General features: G+C 48.7%; 1 protein-coding gene across 3 annotated transcripts; it reads left to right on the top strand.

Moving 5' to 3' along the window:
- The first annotated feature begins 364 nt into the window (after window positions 1-364).
- C7H1orf159 (chromosome 7 C1orf159 homolog) lies at window positions 365-20,221 on the top strand. 3 transcript variants are annotated; one of them, XM_020155737.2, is made up of 11 exons: window positions 365-407; window positions 9,372-9,457; window positions 10,306-10,560; window positions 10,769-10,877; window positions 13,261-13,336; window positions 15,600-15,695; window positions 16,032-16,094; window positions 17,701-17,835; window positions 18,593-18,618; window positions 18,711-18,741; window positions 19,982-20,221. In XM_020155737.2, exons 4-11 carry the CDS (start codon window positions 10,794-10,796, stop codon window positions 20,077-20,079), a joined length of 609 nt encoding a protein of 202 aa, XP_020011326.1. In that variant the 5' UTR covers window positions 365-407; window positions 9,372-9,457; window positions 10,306-10,560; window positions 10,769-10,793; the 3' UTR covers window positions 20,080-20,221. The 3 variants fall into 3 exon arrangements, with proteins under 3 accessions (XP_020011326.1, XP_073937740.1, XP_073937739.1); XM_074081639.1 differs by having other exon boundaries at window positions 16,016-16,094; window positions 19,982-20,089; XM_074081638.1 differs by lacking the exon at window positions 15,600-15,695.
- The last annotated feature ends 29 nt before the right edge of the window (window positions 20,222-20,250 follow it).

A 20,250-nucleotide genomic window follows, 5' to 3' on the forward strand; every position in this document is an offset into this window, starting at 1 on the left:
GGGCGAAATCTGCTCGCACCGCGGTAGGCATCACGGCCTGCCTGATGGGCTGGTAGACTCCCCGCGCCAGCTCCTCTACCTAACTCCCCCGCGCGCCCGCCTAGGAACGCCCACGACGCGTGCCGCGAGAGATCAGGGGAAATGTAGTCCTCTTCTAGTTTACTCTACTCGAGGACAGGCCGACTCAGAAAACGTTCCCCGGGGATGCTTCGCACGCCGCTCCCTCTGTCTCGCGAGAACCTAGGACGACTCCACCCAGGGTCAGCTCTCGCGGGGGCCGCCGGGAGTTGTAGTTTACTACGGGAGCCGCGTTTGGGCTGGGGCTATGGAGAGACTACAAGTCCCAGGAGTTGCGCGCGGCCACCCACAGGGCGGGGGGTACGAAAGCGGAATCCACGGGGCGCGGGGTAAGTGAGGGCCTGGGCAGACCTGGGCCGGACTGGGCGGGACGAGGGCGGTGGCTGGACAAAGGTTGCGGGAGCAAGGTCTTGTGGCCAACGGGCGCCTTGTCTCGCTGACCCAGCGGACGGCGTCCTCCCTTACGGTTCCGCTGCCGTTCTGCGGTGTTTGCGCGCGGCGGGCGGAACAGAGAGCTGAGCACCGTGGCCGCGCAGACGAACGCAGAAGGGGGTGGATGGAGGAACAGACACGGGGACAGATAGGCAGCCGGCGGCGCGGAAGTGCTCTGCAGCCCGGCAGGGCGCGAGTTCTCGGCGCTGTTGGGCTTCCTTTAGTCGGTTGGCTCCGCGAAGTAGTCCGTCCGGCGTGCGCTGTGGGTTTCACGACGTGTAGCGGGCGTTGGGTTCGTAATTTAATTCTAAGCGGTGTGTTTACATTGCCTACCGCGTTTCCGCAAGGGCGGTTTCTCCCCCACAACTCTTTCCTGAGTGGATTCTTAACTACTAAATTTGAAGATGTCAAACTTGGCCCAATTTTTTTTCTTTTAGTATTACTGTTCTATACAGGGAAGGCAGAACTGAGGCCTCCTTTTTCCTTTTTCTATTTCTTGCTAGGCACATCCTCTGTCACTGAGCTTCACTCCCAACCCCAGCCTGTTCTTCTGTGTTTTAACCTGGGAAACCCTGCAAAAAGTGCTGGCTTGGAGGTCCCCGCCAGGGTCTCCAGGCCACAGAGGAAGTTTGACAATTTACTTGATGACTCAAGTTCCATTCCCTGTTAAGACACACTCAACAGCAGTTTGTGTCCAGCTAGGGTCATGAGCTTTTAGAAGCTCAGAGAAGGGAAATAAAATTTGAATTTTGCAGACAATATCTTTTCCTCACACACACATCCTGCCCCTAATATTTCCCCCCCAAAGCTGAGCAAGCGGATGTTTTGATGGGTCTGAGTCCATCTCCCCTGAGCTGCCTGGAGCAGGCAGCATCTTGTGGAACCCAAAGACATTTCCCAATCCACTCCCCACCCCCCAACCCCTCTCCCCCACCTCTCCATTGTTCTTTGTTAGCTTGGACTTATCACAGGGCTCATTTAAAAAATAACTTCTTTAAATCATGGCACTGAGGATTCTGCATCCTCTAGGGGAAGCCCTAGCTGAATAGGCTCCAGTCAGTCTAGCCCCACTTAGGTGGCAGCCGGAGACCACACTGGAAAGTTTCCTTTATGGCCAATCAGATACTTTTCTGCATTTGCTTTCTATCAAAGCATAGGATTGAATTTTAGGTTGATAGGCATGTGTTTATTGGTCCTGGGCTGTTCTTTCACATTGGCTCCTTCTCTTGTGACAATGACTCCCACTTAGGTGGGTACAGTGTGGACCACAGCCACCTATGTTGGGTCCACCAAGGTTCAGAACTGTGAGAAGACTAACAGCCACCTACACTGACTCCTTTCAGCCACAGGAGTTGCATTTACTGCCAGCGTTTACATGGCCTGCCCTAGGTGGTTGCTATTCACAGGGTGGTCCTCCCAGCACCCAACGCCTCATTGGCCAGGATCGGCCACTTCTCCAAGGAACCTTGGTTCCTATGATTGGAGGATGGCCTTAGAAACCAGAATGTGGACTTGAGTATTCTTATTGCTACAAGGGTATCATTGATTAGGACCTCTCAGTGGATGGACTTAAACGTACAGATCTGGTTGTGTGTGTGTGTGTGTGTAACCTGTAATCTGTAACGTGCTTTTCTGTACCTTCCACCCGCTGTCTGCCATCCATTTACTTACTGAATCCCAGTGTGTATACAAAGCAGTTTCAAAATTGTTCACCTGTACTGGCCACCTAGCTCTCTAAGAAACAGATTTACGAACTAGAGTACAGAGTTTAAGTTTGGTTTACGTTGCCTTACAGTTTCTTTCAAAACCATTTTTAAAGTGGGATTTGCACTTGCAAAGTAGTCACTCTACTGCTTAAGCCATGCTGTCAGTCCATTTTGCTCTGGTTGTTTTGGAAATGGGGTCTTGAGAATTATCTGCCTGTGCTGGCCTCAAATCTCCATCCTCCCAAGTAACTAGGATTACACGTGTGCGCCACCGGTGCCCTGTTTAAAACACCATTTCTGAAGTTCCTTAGGCCAGCTGTTCCCCATCCCTTAATGAGTGTATTCAGTGAGCATGTTTATGATGTCATGGTTGACTGATCACGTCTTCATTTCTTTGACTGTCTGGCTGATACTTTTGATTTTATCTGTTTTTATGCATTACAGTTTACACTTTATAAGGCACAGTTCTGTGGGTCTAGACAAATGTAGTCTTGTGTCCACTATAATGTTGTCTTTTGATGAGCAAACTTTTTTTTTTGGTTTTGGGGATGGAACCCAGGGCATGGGACATATGCTAAGCAGGCGCTCTACCACTGAGCTATAGTCCTAGCCCTGAGCAGGTGTTTTGAATTCCAGTGAAATTTAGCTACTCAGTTGTTTCACTTTCTTGGGTGCTTTCTGTGTACTGTCGAAAAGTCTGCCCAAATGTTAGAAATATCTGGGTGCTGCTGCAATCACAGATCGGAGGCATGCTCAAAAGCTGATGGGCAAGGCAAAATTTACTTCTGCAGAATGGCGTTTGTGTGCCTCCAGCTTGTCAAACAAGCCAACACACACCGGATGGAAGAACGGCCTCTGTTTTTATCCCTACCGAAGGACTGCCTCTTTGCTCTAAAGGAGGAAGCTCAGGTTCACAGTTTTTGTGATTGACTAAGGTTGAGGTTTAGGGGAGGGCACAGGGGAAGAGCAGACATGATTAGAGAGCATAGACACGAAACTTAATTGGGTTGGTGTACTTAAAGACAAAGCAGTTTCTGAGGAAAACTGAGGCCTGAAATGGCTGTTTGACCTGAAATGGCAGCACCAAGTATATAATTAACCTGTGGGCCAAAGGGGCCTTTAAGCAGAGATTCCTTTGGACGATGATTATCATAAAACTAGCAGTTTGAGTTTTAGAACATCTGATGACAAACAGTTCTCTGCTTAAAGACAGAAGGTTTATGGCTAGTGCTACCGAGCACATAGACAACTGGGAATTAGCTAATCTCCACACAATGATAGACATGTTCCTGAGTATGGTACTGGGGCAGAGGGAAGGGGAAAAGGCGTCAAAACCACAACCCTAAGATTAAGAGTCTCATTCTCTACCAACTAAGCTTATTGACAGAAAAGACCCAATTTAGTTGATTCTCACACCAAAGAAGTCATGAAGAGCTGGGCACTGGTGGCTCATGCCTGTAATCCTAGCTACTCAAAGGGCAGAGATCAGAAGTATTGAGGTTCGAAGCTGCTCAGGTTAATAGTTCATGAGCCCCTCTTTCAAAAATACCATCACAAAAAAAGGGCTCAAGTTCAAACTTCTGTACTGAAAAAAGAAAAAGTTATGAAGATACTCCTGTTTCCTTCTGGAAGGTTGCTAGAATCCACAACTGGAATGCATTTAACTTCATGATCCAGCTCTATTTGATTTTTCATGTGATGTGAAGTGGAGTCTATGTGCAGCTTTCTTTCCAAATGAGTATCCAGTTGTTTAACTCCAGTTGTTGAACAACTTTCCCCACTGAAATGTTTTGGCATCTTGTTGAAAATCACAGAACTGTGTGTGAGAATCTCTTTCTGGTTCTCTGTTTTGTTCCTTTGATAGGTTTATCCCCTCATCAGGCTATATTGAATTTGAGGCCCAAGCTGGCCTTGAATTTACGGTCCTCTCTACTTCTCAAGTGCTGGGATTATAGGCATGTATCCATACCTGCCTACTTTATTGTCTTGAAGGGAGGGTATGTCTTTTGTCTTTTAAAAAATTGCTAGTTGGTGGCTCATGCCTATAATTCTAGCTACCTGGAAGGATAGAGGTTCAAGCCATTTCAGGAAAATAGTTTGCAAGAGCTCATCTTCAAAATAAATGGGCCAAAATGGACTTGAGGTATGGCTCAAGTGGTAGAATGTCTTCTTTGCAAGTGCTAAACCCTGAGTTCAAAACCTGTTCTCACCAAAAAAGTTAAAAAAAAAATTATTCTGGCTATTCAAGGGTCTTTGGATTTTCTTGTAAGTTTTAGTGTTAACTTGTCAATTACTCAAGAAAGAAAGAGAAAAAAGTCTGTTGGGATCAACTTAGGGAAACTTTCCAGTCCATTAACATGATTTAGCTTTACATTTCTTGGGTATTTAATTTCTCTCAGAAATGTTTTATAGTTTTAATGAGCAGGTCTTGCACATCTTCAATTAAATTCATAATGGTTTTAGTGTTCTTGAATGCCAGTATAGACTATATTTGTGTCATTTTCCAATTATTTATTGTAAGTATAGAGAAATACGGTTGATTTCTTAGACTTTATATTTTTGGAACGTTGTTAGGTTTTCTTTGAGTTATAGATTATTTTTTTATTTTTTTGGTATATTCCTTATGAATGTAAATATTCATATCATCTGCATAGAGTTTCACTTTTTCCTTTATAATCCTTATGGCTTTTATTTTGTTTCTTTCTTTATTGCACTGGCTAGAACCTACAGGACAGTGATAAATCAGTCAATGTAATCGCCGTACTAATGCAGGGGAAAACCTTGTGATCAAACTGCTATTTCAGTAGATGCAGAAAAAGCCTTTGAGAGAGTCCCAAATCCTGACCACTCAACCACCACAGAGGAGAGCAGGAAAAACATTTGAGAGGATTTAAAATCTTTTCACAATTAAGGAAAAAAAAAAAAAACAACAAAAACCTCAGCAAACCAGAACTAGAAGAAAACTTCATCAGCCCGAGATAAGGCATCTGTGAAAGACCCACCCCGGCAGTATCACACTTAGCAGTGAGATACTGAGCTCTCTGCTTGGATCCCTAAAGTTCAGGGCAGCGTGAGGCCTCTCTCACCACTTTGACCAGTGTTGTGCTGGAAGTTCTCGCCACTGCAGTAAAGCAAGAGAAGAAACAATTCATGTCATAATGATTGGAGAAGCAAAACTATTTGCAGATTATGTAATTATTTGTGTGAGAATCCTAAACAAATTTCAAAAAATGCTGGAACTGTTAAGTGAATATAATAAGATCTTAGAAATCAAGGTTAATGTGCAAAAATTAATTGTTCTAATATATATTGGCAGCAAACTCTGGGGAAGTAAAATCAGAAATTCCTTTGTGTTTATAATAATATTAAAAATAAAATATTTAATGGTAAGTTTAACAAAAGATGTATACAACCTCATCAGTGAAAGCCTAGAACCCTGCTATGAGAAACTAAAGATGATATAAAGAAACAGGGAGACAGCATGTCTGTGGAGTGGAGAACTCAGCATTGCTTAGGGTCAGTTCTCCTAGTCAGGATTCCAGCAAGCCATTCTGTAGAAATTAGCAGGTGATTCTCAAATATGTACACACACATGACCTAGAACTGCCAAAGTTACTACAGAAAGTGGGGCTCCTATGACCTGCTGTTGAGCACCAGGTACAGCTCCAGCAAGGGAGTTAGTGTGGGCTCGGCAAAGGGCAGATATGTAGATAAATGGAGCCAAATGAAGGTCCAGAAATAGACCCATCACACTACAGCCAATTGATTTTAAAGATGCTCACATAATTCAATGTAGAAACAAATGGTGCAACAACTGGATATATGTTGGGCTGGAGGTGTGACTCAAGCTGTAGAGCACTTGTTTTGCAAGCACAAAGCCCTGAGTTCAAACCCCAGTCCCACCAAAAACAAAAACAAAAAACAATTGGATATATGTAATCGGGTACCTGTAATTCTAGCTACTTGGGAAGCTGAGATTGCAGTTAGAGTCCAGCCCTGGCAAATAGTTTGGGAGACACTATCGCCAAAACAACCAGAGCAAAATGGACTGGAGGTATGTCTCTCTTGCTTTGCAAGTGTGAAGGCCTGGGATCAAATCCCAGTCCCACAGACAAACAAAAAACCTGGATATATGTGTGGAAAAATTGAACCCTGACCTTTATTTTATGCCATGCACAAAAGTAACTCAAAACATAAAAGTTAAAGCTATGCCACTTCTAGGCATGCACTCTACCACTGAGCCACTCCACCAGCCCAAAACTATGACATTTCTAGAAGAAAACCGGAAATCTTAGTGACTTTGAGGTCAAGGTAGAGAGTTCTTAGGCCAGAATAACCAAGAACCACAGAAAAAGAATGGGTGCATTTAATGTTATCAAAATAAAAATTGAAAACATTTGCTGTTCTAATGATACCCATAAGAACTGAGTATGGTGTCACAGGCCTGTAATCCTAGCAGGAGGCTGAGGCAAGAGGATTGTAAATTCAAGGCCAGGCTGGGCTCCATAGTAAGATGTCTCAAAAAACAACAGAAAAGTAAGAAAATGAAAAGGCAAGCTACAGAATAGGGGAAAATATTTGCAGTGCATATATCTGATTGAAGAATATATAAAGAACTAGAATTCATTAAGAGGAAGATACTCCAATTAAACAAAGCAGGCAAAAAATGTGAACTTCACTGAAGAAGGCACATAAATGGTAATGAACACATGAAAAGATGCTGATAATCATTAGTCATCAAGGAAATGCAGATTATAACAATGAGATACTGCTGTATACCCAATTATACGATTCCAAGTGTTGACCAGGTTGCAAAGCAGCTGAGCTCTCCTCCTGTGCTGGTGGGAAGGCAAAAGGTACTACCAACTGCAGCTTCTCAGAGTTAAATTTCCATATACCTGTGACCAAGACATTGCACTCTGGTCTTTACCCAGAAATGACATCATATATCCACACATGCACTTCACAGGAATGTCTGTAGCTCTTTATCCACAACCACCAAAACCTAGAATCAGCCCTGGGACCCCTTAGCAGTTGATGGGTAATGAAAATGAGGTATAGCCACACAATGGAACATCATTTAGCCATAAAAAGAACAGGGTACAAATAAAACAGCACAGTGTGGCATTTGAGTCCTTTTGTGACTTGGCCTGTCCTGGGGATGCCTTTTCCTAGCAAGTGAACAGAAAGGGAGTTTTCCCTGGGGTAGGATGGTCTCTGCTGAACAAATGTTAAATAGACAAAATGAAAAATGAGATTTGGTCATCATCTTGTAGGGGAAGCATGACCTTTATGTGGCATGAGTATGTTGCTATCTAAGAGGATTTCACAACTTACAAAGGAGGAGTTAACCAAAGAAAAGGGAAAGTCAGAGGGTAGATGGCACTTAGAAGATCCCTCCCTTCCCCCAAAAGAACACAGCTGCCTCCAGTAGTGGATCAGAGCAGTCCCTGGTCAAGAAAGCAGCAGTGTCGATATTGACCCCTGCCCTTCAAAGAAGACTGTTGTGGTTAAAATAGATTTGCTGGGGGAGTTCAGAATGTTCGTCCAACAATTAAAAGCCTTCTGTTCCCAGAAGGGGGACCCCCAAAAGAAGCCCTTTAGAAGAATGCCACCCAGAACTCCACCCTGGACCAGTGAATAAGTGTTCTGGGAGTATTCCAGAACTTTCCAGGGATGATGGTGGCAGTTGATTGTGAGATGGTGGGCACAGGACCCAAGGGACATGTTAGTTCCTCGACTCAATATAGCATAGTCAACTGCAACTGAGATGTGCTTTATGACAATACATTCTCCCTGCCTGCCACTCCCTGGACTGCTGGGCTAGATGGAGCTGTACCTGCAAAGAACCACATGGGGAAGGCTGGTGGAATGGTTCAAGTGGGGGAGTGCCTGCCTAGCAAACATGAAGTTGAGTGCAGACTCCAGTACCACCAGAAAAAAAAAAGAAAGAAAAGTACATGGTGAGTGCTACAGCTTCCAGGGTTGCACAGAGCCAGATCTTGAAGATACTTGAAGAAAAGATAGTGGGGCATGCCATCCACAGTGTCTTCAAAGCCCTGCAGAACTTTCACCCCATGTCTTTACTTGAGCCACCTCCCAAATGCTCCCCTCAGTTGGAAGGTCAGCCACCATATCTCTAAAATGTCTCATCAAGAAGCTGCTAGACCAGAACATCCAGACTGTGAAAGGAAGACATTCCTCTATGGAAGATGCCTAGGTCACCATGGAACTGTAGAAGTTGAGTGGTAACAGTACTTGCCTCAGAATCTCCCCTCCCCCCAAAACTAGCAGCCATGGGGAGACAGAGGCAGCAGACCAACAAATACTCTGCCAGTCTCACCTTGTAGAAGCTGAATTACTGATCCTAGACTGAATATCCATTGAAATTTCAGCTCAGCTGTTGTGTTCCATGTCTGGAGTGTCCCATAGAAAGGAGAAGCCTGGCTGGGTACCAGTTGCTCATGCCTATAATCCTAGCTACTCGGAAGGCAGAGATCAGAAGGATCACAGTTTGAAGCCAGCCTGGGAAAATAGTTTAAGAGACCCTATCTCGAAAATACCCAACAGAAAACAGGGCTAGTGGAGTGGCTCAAGTGGTAGAGTGCCTGCCCAGCAAGTATGAGGCCCTGAGTTCAAATCCCAGTACCCAGGGGTAAAACCCTCAAAGATGTAAATTAAGAGACAGCATACATTTTTTTGATTTTGAGATACTGGGGTTTGGACTCAGGGCTTTGCGCTTGCTAGGTAGGTGCTCTACTGTTTGAGCCATGCCTCGAACCGGACGGCATCCATTTTTAATAGTGTGAATGGCTGAAACTCAGAAAATGTGTGTACCAGTGTGGGCAGTAGGGGTTCTGGACAAGGCTTCACAGGAGGTTGTCCTGGAGGCCTGGGCACCACTTCCCACATGTAGTGTGGTCATTTTGCCCACAGCCCTGGCTTGAATCTAACATAAAGTGAATGACAGGACAGATTCTCACCCAGGACTAGAACCTTTATTCTTCTGAGCCTTCATCTTCATGGGCTGTGTGAACCCATCATACAGTCCTCTTCCCCAAGAATCCCAAGATGAAGAGCTTCCTACTGTCCTAGTCCAGAGTATAGTTCTTCCTTTCCCAGACCCTAATTGAACTGTCTCCATATTTTCTCCAGGGACCCACCTGAAAGTGAGCAGGGACCACTGCTGTGGAAGTTGTCCATGCAGCAGCTGCTTTGTCAAGTACAAAGTCTTCTTGGAGGTAACTTTTATGGTCAGAATATTTGGGACTGATTGATTATGGGGACCACCTGTCACCAGGTGCTGGTGGCTCACACCTGTAATCCTAGCTACTTGGGAGCTTGAGATTGGGAGGATTGTGGTTTGAGGCCAGCCTGTAAGACCTGTTCTCCAAAATAACCAGAGCAAAATGGACTGGAGGCATGACTCAAGCAGTAAAGCACCTGCTTTGCAAATGTAAAGCCCTGTGTCCAAACCCTAGTCCCACAAAAAAAAAAAAAAGTGCCACCTTGTGAGTTAACAGAAATTTATTAAGACTGTAGAAATGGCTGGTGGTGCATTCTCAGGAGGTAGAAGCAGGAGGATCTTCAGTTCAAGGCCAGCCTGGGTTACACAGCAAAATCCTGTCTCAAAACAAAACAAAAAAACTGCACAAATGGTATTACTTCAAAGTATTTGTTGGGTGAAGGTTTTTCTCTGTCATGTTAGAAATGGGGTGCAATAGTGGACACAGGACCCAAAGGGTATATTAGTTTCTAAAGCCATGCATCTGTCAGGAGTCAGGTGTTCTAGAATTAAGAAGTCCACTTTCAGTGTGTGTGTTCCTGTTTGCCCTCTGGATCTTTTATCCTGTGACTAGATGTTTTTAAGCTCTAGCATTATTCTAGACCACTGTTTTGTGTTCTTACTCTTGTTGCCCCAAGTTGATAAAGGCAGAAGACTGTACTACCCAAGGTCCCCTGTAGTCCCTGGCCACACATGGGGAAACTGACTCTGAGTAACAATGCTCAAGATGTGATTAGGGCCTTCCTAGGACAGGTGTGCCTCTGTGTCCTGGGAGATCAGAGGCACAAATGACCTTGCTTCCAGGACTCAACCACACATCTTTTGGAGGAAGCACGAGGTCATCTTTCCCCACTGGCTCTGATCCTTCCTGGGAAGTTGTCCTTTGGGGGGCCAGCAGTGGACCTCACTCATCAGCTTTGATCCTCAGGCCTTGGATCATCAGCCTGCAGGATACAGCTGTCAGGCTTAGAAAACTCTGCATGGCTTAGTAGCCCTGACTGCACTGACCACTGATCCACTGAGGAGCCGATGTCTGCAGTTCTCATCCTGGAGGGACAGGTAAGGGTGCTTGGACCTCACTTACTGCCATGGAAGGCCAGGTCTCTGCACTCAATGACTCCTTGTCTTGGTCCTGCCCTTCCCGCTGTAACCCTCCCCACCATGGCACACCTACCCCACCTCATAACAGTCCCACCTTCCCACTGTGGCCCAGTCTACCCCTTCACACCCTTGTCTTCCTTCTGGCATGGCACTTCCTCTCATGCAGACACTGCTGTTCTCGGCTCCCTGGCATGGCTGCAGGCATGGCACTGCAGCACCTCACACTCCTGGCTGGCCTCCTGGTAGGAGTTGCCAACGAGTCCACAGAAAGCGAGGTTAGTGTCCCTGTCATGTGTTCGTGTGGCCAGGAGTTGGAAGTTAAATTGGAGCCTCCACAGAGGCAGTGGGCCCTTCTGCCAGAATGGTCTCTCACCCTTTGACCTTAGAATGTGATACTCAGCCCCAAGGACCTGTTGGAGTCCACTGCTGGGGTCAGAGGAGCCTGTACCTGTTCTGTTCTGCCTTGTAGAAGTTTCTCTGCAAAACCTGCAGAGCTGACATAGAGTCTTTGCAAAGTAATCCTCTGGAACTGCCTGAAGCCCAGAGCTGCCTACCTCAGTTTCTGCTTTCTTAGGAGAGCAGTGGTGGTTGTAGGGGTCCCTTCAAAAGGGTACCCTGGAAGTGACTCTACCAAGCCAGTGACACTGTAGTGTGCTGCTTTAGTGCCTGAAAGGGCTGATGTGAGCAGCTCTGGCCTCTAAGCCCCTGAAGCAGGCTGGGGTGGGGATCTTGCATGGTGGGGTGACCGAGGGGTATCCCTCACCAAGGATAGTACAGTGGTCAAGGCTAGTACACTGGGCCTTGACCCCTCCCATGGTGGCATGGACACTGCCTTGCATCCCTCTCACTCCTTAGACACCCCTCACTATTCACCAAGCTTAGGTCACAAGAAATAGAGAAGTGTTGGGCATAGTGGCACACACCAGTAGCCCCAGCTCTTATGAGGATGAGGCAGGAGGATCGCAAGTTTGAGGCCAGCTGGGGCTACATAGTAAAACCCTAACTCAAAAACAAACAAACAGAAGCCTAGCTTTGATGACCACATGTGCTGAAGTTACTCTGGAAACACCCCGCTCCCACCTGAGGCTGTTCAACCTGCCCTGTGGTCAGTGAGCAGACCTTTTGTACACACTGTGAATGCAGCACTCAGCACCTGGATGCTGCATGTGGACATGGGGTTGAGGGTGTGACTTGACCTCTTCAAAATGCCGGTCTGGTCAGGTACCCTCTTGGGCCAAGCTGCAGACCCTAACTGAGGGGCACTTGTGGAATTTCAGAGAACAGCACCAAAGCCCCAGGATCAGTGCAGATGCTTTGATGGGCGCCAAGTCCTTGGTTGGGGGTGTAGGGTAGATACTTGGATCTGGGTTTCCCAGTGAGCTACATTTTGTCATGAACTAGGAAGACACCTGTCCTTTCCCATGAAGGAGTTTCTGGAGTGACATTGCTGTAGGTTTAACACGTTAACTTTTTAGTAGGTGACTAATATAGTTTCATTGGTTGGAATGCCCCACCCTGGTCTACTTGTGGCCCAAAAAGTAAGAGGTGGAGGCTGGAAACCACATGAAAGAAGGGCCCTGACCACCTCCCCAGCAAGGCCTGAGAGGCAGGGGAAGAACCCACAAATGCAGAGCACATGTAGTGTGGGAAGGTTCCCCAGATGGGAGGGGATGCCTGTCCTGTGTAGGAAATGAGAGATGTCTTTTCCCCAGTCATCATTTCATGAGTGAAACACCTACTAAGAAGAGGAAAGCAAATTTCAGTTTTATGTGACATGGGACCCTCTGTTGGGAAATGGAGTCCCATGGGACACCTGTGTGTTTATGTTCCGGTTTGGGGAAGACTGATGTTTCAGAGGAAGTAAGATTGGATAGAGGGTCATGAACCAGGGACCTAGCCAGGCCAGTCAGTTCAGATTCTTGTCTGACCCTGTGTCTTCAGAAACAAGGGCCCTCTTTTCCTGCACACAGGGAAGGCACTTCTGTATGAGGGCCTTGGCCTGCCTTGGGGCAAAGGGTTTGGGAAAGTTAGAGACCTGCTTCTGTGTTTTCTCGAATGTCAAGGTGCTGTATTTGGGTCAGTGTGTTTGTTCTTAGCTCCAACACCCCAGGCTGCCCATGGCCCAGACCTCTAGGGCCAGTTCAAATCAACTCTCTGGGGCCCCTCCTTCTTAGCCTTTGAGATACCTGGTTGCTGATATGGGACACACAGACAAAGCTTGTCCTCAAGGTTGGTGACTTATTTAGTCATCACTCACTCACTGGCCACATGTCCTACATAGTGCAGAACCATTGTTCTGGGGCCCACAGGAGGAGGAAAGTGGGCAGTGGCTCATGTGGTATGGGAGCTATAGTCCAGGTGTTTGTAGGGATAGCCCTGAGAGGGGATAGCCCTAATGCTTCCTGTCAGCCCTTCCTGGGCTTTGATCTTTATGTTTAGGGCCAAGGTTTTCCTAGGGACTGTCCACACCAGTATTCCAGCAGATGTTAGGAGTTCTCACCTGCTCCTGGACCAGTAGGACAGTGTCACCTGACACTGACTTTAGAGAGATAGAGCTGTAGGTGCTGAGATGTAACAAGGCCCTCCTGTGACCAATGCTGCCCTCAGCACAAGCTGCACACTGTCTGCTCTTTCTCCTCACCACTGTCTCCTCTCCAGGCCCAGCAGCTCGAGTGTTGTGTGGATGTGGTGGATATCAATGCCACCTGCCCAGGAACAAGCCTGTGTGGCCCAGGTAAGCCACATTGCCAGGAGCAGACACTAGACCAGCTGCTGACTCACCAGCTCCCCTAGTGTCCCCATCCCACCCTTTCTCCTTGTCAAGGCTAACTGTGGCTGCAGGGCTGGAGGGACTAGGGGCAGCATAGGCTGGGGCATTGAGAGGAGGCAGAGTGCAAAGGAGGCCAGGCTAGGGGTTGGGTGGAGGGTCTTGAAACCCAGCTGCTCTCATGGGTGTCCTGACCCTAGGACATCCAGTAGTGTCTGGACGTGGGTTTTTTTTTTATCATCACAGCTGGTGTATGTGGGGGTAGGAGGTTGTATGCTACTGGCATCTGGGGGTAGAGGCCAGGATTGCTACTTATCACTGTCAGTGCATAGGACAGCCCACTACAGAGGACAGTCCTGCCCCAATGTCAGCAGGCCCTTGCTCCATGGAAGGGCCAGGGGCTATACAGGTTTGACTATCTGGAGAAAGCCAGAAATTTGAAGTGAGGGCTGTAAGAAGCTGTCTGGGGATAGCCAGCGGAGAGAGGACTCAAACAAGAAGATGCCAAAACATCTATTTTCCCAGCTGTTCTGAGGTAGTAGGTCTCCTTGGGGAGAGAGGCCATCAGCCAGGTCTTGGAGTAATGCTGAGCTGTTGTTGACTCAGCTGAGATGGTTCAGTACTGTCCCTTCATTTCAGATAGGAGCAGGTGTTCAGGACACTTGTCAGGTGCAAAAGGGGGTTAGCTAAGATGTGGAGGTGGGCATGGTGTAGACAGGAAGATGTGACTTTTTAGTGATAGCAGAGGAAATGTGAGGACACTGAGAGCCTTGGGCCACAGCCCTCTGACCAGAGACCATTCCCCTGGGTTCTTCCATGTTAGCAGGAGTACCCAGAACCTGACATCTCCTGTGGTAGTGCAAATTATCCTGAGATGTGGTCATGTAGGTGCATGCAGCTCTACTGAGGTCATGCTGCCCATAGAAGGCAGGGGTCTCATGAGGTGCTGAGGTCCATAGTGGCTCTGGGGATGGGTGCAGAGGTGGGGATGGTTAGGTTTGTGTGAAGAGACTGAGGACCACTGCCTGGCTGTCTGGCTACCACCTGTCCCTGCATACAGCCTGTAGTCTTGTGGCAACTCTTCTTGAGCCTGGTTGTGGAAGCTTCTGGGGAAAATCAGTGTTGGTGCTAGGGTTTGTACTGTGAACCCTGTGCTCCTTGTCTTCCTGGGCAGATTTGAGTAGACAAGGCCCACCTGTGCCTTGTGATGCTAAGGGGAGGAGAGCCAGGATGCTGTAGGAGGCCTATTCCTCACTTTGATTCCACATTGCAGCAGGCAGTCTCTACCCAAGTAGAACTGAGTGGTTAGTTGGCTCCTGCATGGTGCATTTGCCCAGTGTCAGTGGAGCTGCTCTAGGCCAGTGTTCCTCTCAGGCCGCCATCCATTGGTGTCAGTGTGCTGCCTGTCACTGCAGAAAGGCCTTCATTTCACCACAGTCCATTTGCTTAGATTAAAAGTCCTAACATTCATTATAAAGGACCTGTGGTTTAGGCCCAGAAACTGCCCAATGTCCGGTGCTGGCTTTCAGCACCTAGAGTCAACATGAATGTCTCAGCCTTTGTGTTAAATGTTGGGGATGTTGGAAAGAAGTAAAGGTGTAAGACAGTCCTCAGCCTTGAGGGCGCTCTAGCCAGTTAAAAGGCAGCTGCCTATAAACTATTGGCCAGCTGAACTGGGCCACTCCCAGTACCTGGGCAGGGTGAGGTTGAGGCTCAGGTGGTATTGTTGGCCTGGGATGGAAATTTGAGTTGGTCTTTCGAGAGACCCCCAGAAGGGTGCAGAGGTATGATTAAAGGTCATGCCTGCCTTGTGTGGGGCAAAGCAAGAGTCTAGGAGTGACATCTTTTCCTGGAAGCTGTGGTCCTGGAGAGGCCATGGTGGATAAGGTCATGGTGATAGGTAGAGGTCAGGCTCTCAAATAGCACATGTTAATTTTAGATTCCCATCTCAGGCCTCCCTGAATGGTCTTCTGAGTTGTCTAGTAAAGGACTTGGCTTCCTCCTTAGCAATAGGTACCCACCCACAGGAACCCAGGTGAGGGGCTCAAAGTGCTTCCTGTTGAGTTTGTTTCTTTTTTCGGAATTGGAGCCTGTTGTTCCACCCAAACTCTCAGAATATTCGTGTTCTTGAGTTGACAGTTACCTTACAAACTCAAATACAGAAACCTTCCAAGAGACCATGAGCTGAGCAGGACTTGATTTGGCTGAGAAATAGTTTCCTCTGGTGCAGGGTGCTACAGACACTGGAATGCGGATGGGAGCACCAGCTGTGTCCGGTGCCAGAACGAGACCTTCGCAGCCTTCAATGGCTCCGAGTGCAGAAGCTGTATGTCTCCACCCAGCTGCCCCTCCAAATCCCCCTGTGCCTCACAGAGTCTCCATATCAAGTTTGGAAAGAAACTGAGGGAGTCACTGACCTTGTTCCCACAGCAGCAGGGACCCACTTTACCCCGGAGCACTGCCTGTCAGTGAGCAGTCCCCAGGGGCTCTCTGTTCTTAAGTGCTCTGTCCCCTAGAGACAGCTGTGGGTGAAGGCTGCTCAACCCTACTATCACCTTGTTTTCTTATCTCTGGTCTGAGATGTCCCTTTAGGCTATATGTGGGGGTTCTCATCAGGGTCTTCGCATAACCCAGGCCTCCCCTCAGTTCTGCTCTCCCATAGTTGCCGGCCAGAACACACAGTTCCCCATGAACAGCACAGGGACTCTTGGACAGCCACATTTAGGTAAGTCTGTCAGCTTACCAGGCAAGAGTTGGGCTTCTGCTTGGGTGCTGGGGCTGGGGAGCATCATTACAGCTGGTGCCAGTGCCAACACTGACTGCTGATTCCAGCTACTGCAGGACATGTCCAGGTCAAGATTACTTTGCAAGGACTGTGTGTGGCAGGGATCCTGGTCATAGAATGGCCAGAAGAGAGTTCAGCAGCCACTGAGGCTGAAGTCAGTTGGCTTGGGTCGGGGCATGTGTTGGGATGTCATGGCGGGGCTGGTCACTTCCTGGTCTCAGAAAAGCTACAGTAGGGCTGGGGCCGTGGTTCAAGTGATAGAACACCTGCCTAGCAGTTCAAACCCAGTACCACCCAAAATAAAAGAAGGGCTGTAGATAGTAGAAGCCCTTAGTGGTACACATTCATGCTGTCCTTAGCCATGTTCCATACCCATACTAGCCCCTAGTGACCTGGGCTCCTGTAGGCCCTCTGGGAATTGGAAGCCATCTGAAGTCTGTACTGCCCCATTCCAAGGCTTTTCTAGGGTGTAGGCCTCCAAGAACTGTTTGTAAACACACAGGCCACAGCAAAATGCCTGTTACACTTCCTGTCCTGTCCTTGGGCAGACTCAGACCCCTTCTCCAGGTGATGGTATTTCTCCTGGGCTGTCTTGAGCCCACCTCAGGTGAAGATCTAGTAGAGTAAGGGGACTGAGGGTAACGCTGAGTTGGAGGTATGGCCCAGCAAGGGGGATGACCAGTTGAGGGAGTGAGTGGGACAGGGTGGGGTGTGTGGCCAGTTGAGGGTATGGTCTAACTGAGGGAGCTGGGAGAGGAGGATGGGTGTAGGCAGTGGGATTACAGAGTTCAGGGAGTGGGATCCAGCTCCAAGGGTTGCCTTTTCTTCTGAGATCTAATCTGTGAAGGATGCATTATACCAGACCCTCACCCTTTAGCACAGTGTTGGACCTGGATCCTAGATCCTGAGTTCTGTTCTGAAAGGGCTTGGCTCTTCCACAGCCATCTCAGAACCCATCCTTTCCTTCACCAGAAAGTGCACTTGAGCTCCAAGTTGGCCTCATACCCAGCACTAAGCTGGACTGCAGAAGCCAGCTGCACAGAGCAGCAGCCTTTAAGGTTAGGCCAGTATACACAGGTCTCTGGCTGGCCTCCCATAGCACAGTTTCAGCCAGACAGAACAAGGCCCATATATCTGGCAGATGTTCATGTTTCAGTGAGAACGATGCCTACCCCAGCTGGTGGTCACTGACTGATCCTCAGCCCATCAGCATGCCCTGGTCCTAAGCAGGTAGAAGTTGGCAGGGGGCAGCTCCAGGTGTCTGAGAGGTTAGGTGCAGGGAAATATCTGCTGCCAGGTTGGAGGCTTCAACCCCTTCTGCTTAGGGGCTGGGGCCAGAGTTTGATAGCAAGCCCAGGGCTGTGAGAGGGCCAGCAACATCCCTCGCCCCATGGCCAAGCATGAGTCCTTGCCTCCACCTGTGGCTGACCCTGTGAGGACTCGAGTGTATTTGAGGAATGGTGGGCCCCAGGGTTAGTGAAAAGCTCTGGGCACTCTGTCCTCCAAGGCCCAGGCTTGCCACTATCAACCATTGGTTTCCCTGCAGGGGGTCCTCATGTGGCAGCCTCTCTCTTCCTGGGGACGTTTCTCATCAGTGCAGGTCTCATCCTCTCTGTGGCTGGGTTCTTCTACCTCAAGCGTTCCAGGAAGCTCCCCAGGGTCTTCTACAGGAGAGACAGAGGTACTTTCCCCTTGCAACTAAGGCTCCACACTTGCCAGCAGGGTCCCTGATGGGAGCCTGTCCCCATTCAGAGCCTGGAGCTCTGTGGGGGACCACAGAGCAGATGCAGGTACTTCACTCTACCTATCCTCAGCCAATGTAGGGTACCTTCAAGGGCTGTTGTACCAGAGTGTCTAAGACTGGGCCCCTGCAACTTGGGGGTCCTTCCTGGGCTAGGATGATCCTTCAAGGTCAGCTCTACAGGGGCTCTGCTAGTTGGGCATGGGAAGCCCAGCTGTCTGCTGGCCAGGTTCTGCTCTCACCCCCTCTGTCCACCCAGTATCTCTGCCTTTTTGGCATCCCTGGTAGACTTTGGGCTTAGACAGTCCAGGGACTTTTAAGCACAGGGAAAAGACAAGTAGGCCAGGACCCCATTAAGACTTCTCTAATGGATGTGCCCACAGCCTTTGGCACCTGAGGCTAAAGACTTCCTGAGGATGAGCATGTAGGGGACCCCCTTCCCTACACTGTGCCCCTGACAGTTCTGAGCCTGGACAAACTCTTAAGGAATGCGGCTTATCCAGGCTTTTGGGGAGGTGGGAGGAGATCTGGGAAGGGTGGCTGACCCTGGGGTGCTCAGAAGGCCCTGCCTAATTGTATGGGGACCCCTCTCTGCCCACCCTCAGCCAATACTGGGTGCCTTCAGGGGCTGTTGTGGCTGAGAGTCTGAGACTAGTCCCCTGCTGCTCAGGGTCCGCTATTTTTCTTCCTCTTCTAGCCCCTGTCCTACAGCATGGTGAAGCTGTAAGTAATCTGTGCCGGCTGGGCTGACCAACCTGGTCCGCGTTTCCTGTTCCAGACCACCCAAATTCTCACTTTGCCTTTCTCTTTTCAAGGCTGCGATGATTCCCCCACCACAGTCTTCAGGTAAAGGCAATGTCACGTCACCTTGGGGGGTTGTCTCTGGGTCAGTTTCTAAACACCAGATTACAGGCGTGTCCCCAGACACACAGATCTGTCTCTGGGACTTCAGCTGCCTTCCTGGGGTCCCAAAGATACCACTCCACGAGGCAGGAACAGAAAGAAGCAGGCACTCAACAGGCACTAGTTCCCCAGCCCCATTAACCCACATGGCTTTCATGACATCCCACTTGCTCAAGTGATGGAACTGAGGGAGAAGAAAACAGAACAGGGCCAGACCCTTCCTAACACCCCTTTAGCCGTGCACATGTCTTACTCTGCCTGAGAGCTGCAAGTAGCAGGTCAGCTCCTGGGCCTGCTCTGCCAGATTAACCTGAGCAATTGTAACCCATTGTATAGAAGAAGCCATGGGCATAGAGAAGCTAAGTGACAGATCCCCAGAGTGGATTCTTTTGTTCCCTAGGCCATGGTCTCTCCACTGTGCAGAGGTCTGATATGGAGGAAAGGTGACAATGTTCTTCTCCTTTGGGGACAAAGCAGTTCCTTAATCAAGCTAGATCTGCCCTGTTCCAAATAGTGCTTGTCTTGAATTCTCTGCAGTAGACTGGTTCCTGTACACCTTCAGCACCATGGAGGCCAGAAGCTAGAAGTCAAGGATATTCTGAGGCTCAGGGGGCCTCCTGCCTCCTCTAGCTCCTAGCACCTCAGGAGTTTCTTGGCTTTTGGTCGCATTGTCTGTGACTTTGCCTCCCTCCTAGGAGGACACTCCTCATTGGATTCAGGGCCCACCTAGTTAATCCAGGATGAGCTCATCTGAAATCCTAACTTAATCACATCTGCACAGACCTTTTTTCTAAATGAGTCACATTCATAGACTCCAGGGCTTAGGTTATGATCCTATCTTTTGAGAGCACCATCCAGCTCCCTGTGATGCATAATACACATGTGAACTGTTTGTCTGTCTTTGGGGATAGCCTGGCCCTCATCCATGCCCAGGTTTTGGGGTACTGGACTTGGGGGTCTGACAGAAAGTAGCTTGGCTTCCACAGCCTCTATCAGGAGAAGCTTCCTTTTTGCACAAGCCAGAGCCTGGTAAGAATATCTTGCTCCTCCTTGGTCAGAGAAAACGGACCCGTATGGGTTTCATGTCCTGCAGCTTCTCTTCACACTCCTGAGAGCCTCTAGTGCTGACCAAGACTTGAGCTGTCCCTGGCTCTGACCCAGTCTGTCTCTGACCCCATTTCAGTGAGGAAGCCACGATACGTCAGGCGAGAGAGACCCCCAGAAAGAGCCAGGGACTCCTCTGCCTTCTCTGGAGTGGAGGCCCGCATCAGCAACGTTTAACCTGGAGGCCTGTCAAGACTCCACCCTGCGGTAGCAGAAGCCCAAGGAAGCCCAGCACACAAAGGGCTGATGTTTCCTGCAGCTTGGGACAGGCCAGAATTGGCTCATGGAGACAGACAAATGCTGAGGAGAACCCATCCCAAGCTACTGAGATCCTTCTATCCCACCCAT

Source organism: Castor canadensis, chromosome 7, assembly GCF_047511655.1.
Source record: "Castor canadensis chromosome 7, mCasCan1.hap1v2, whole genome shotgun sequence".
In the NCBI taxonomy this organism is placed as follows: domain Eukaryota; kingdom Metazoa; phylum Chordata; class Mammalia; order Rodentia; family Castoridae; genus Castor; species Castor canadensis.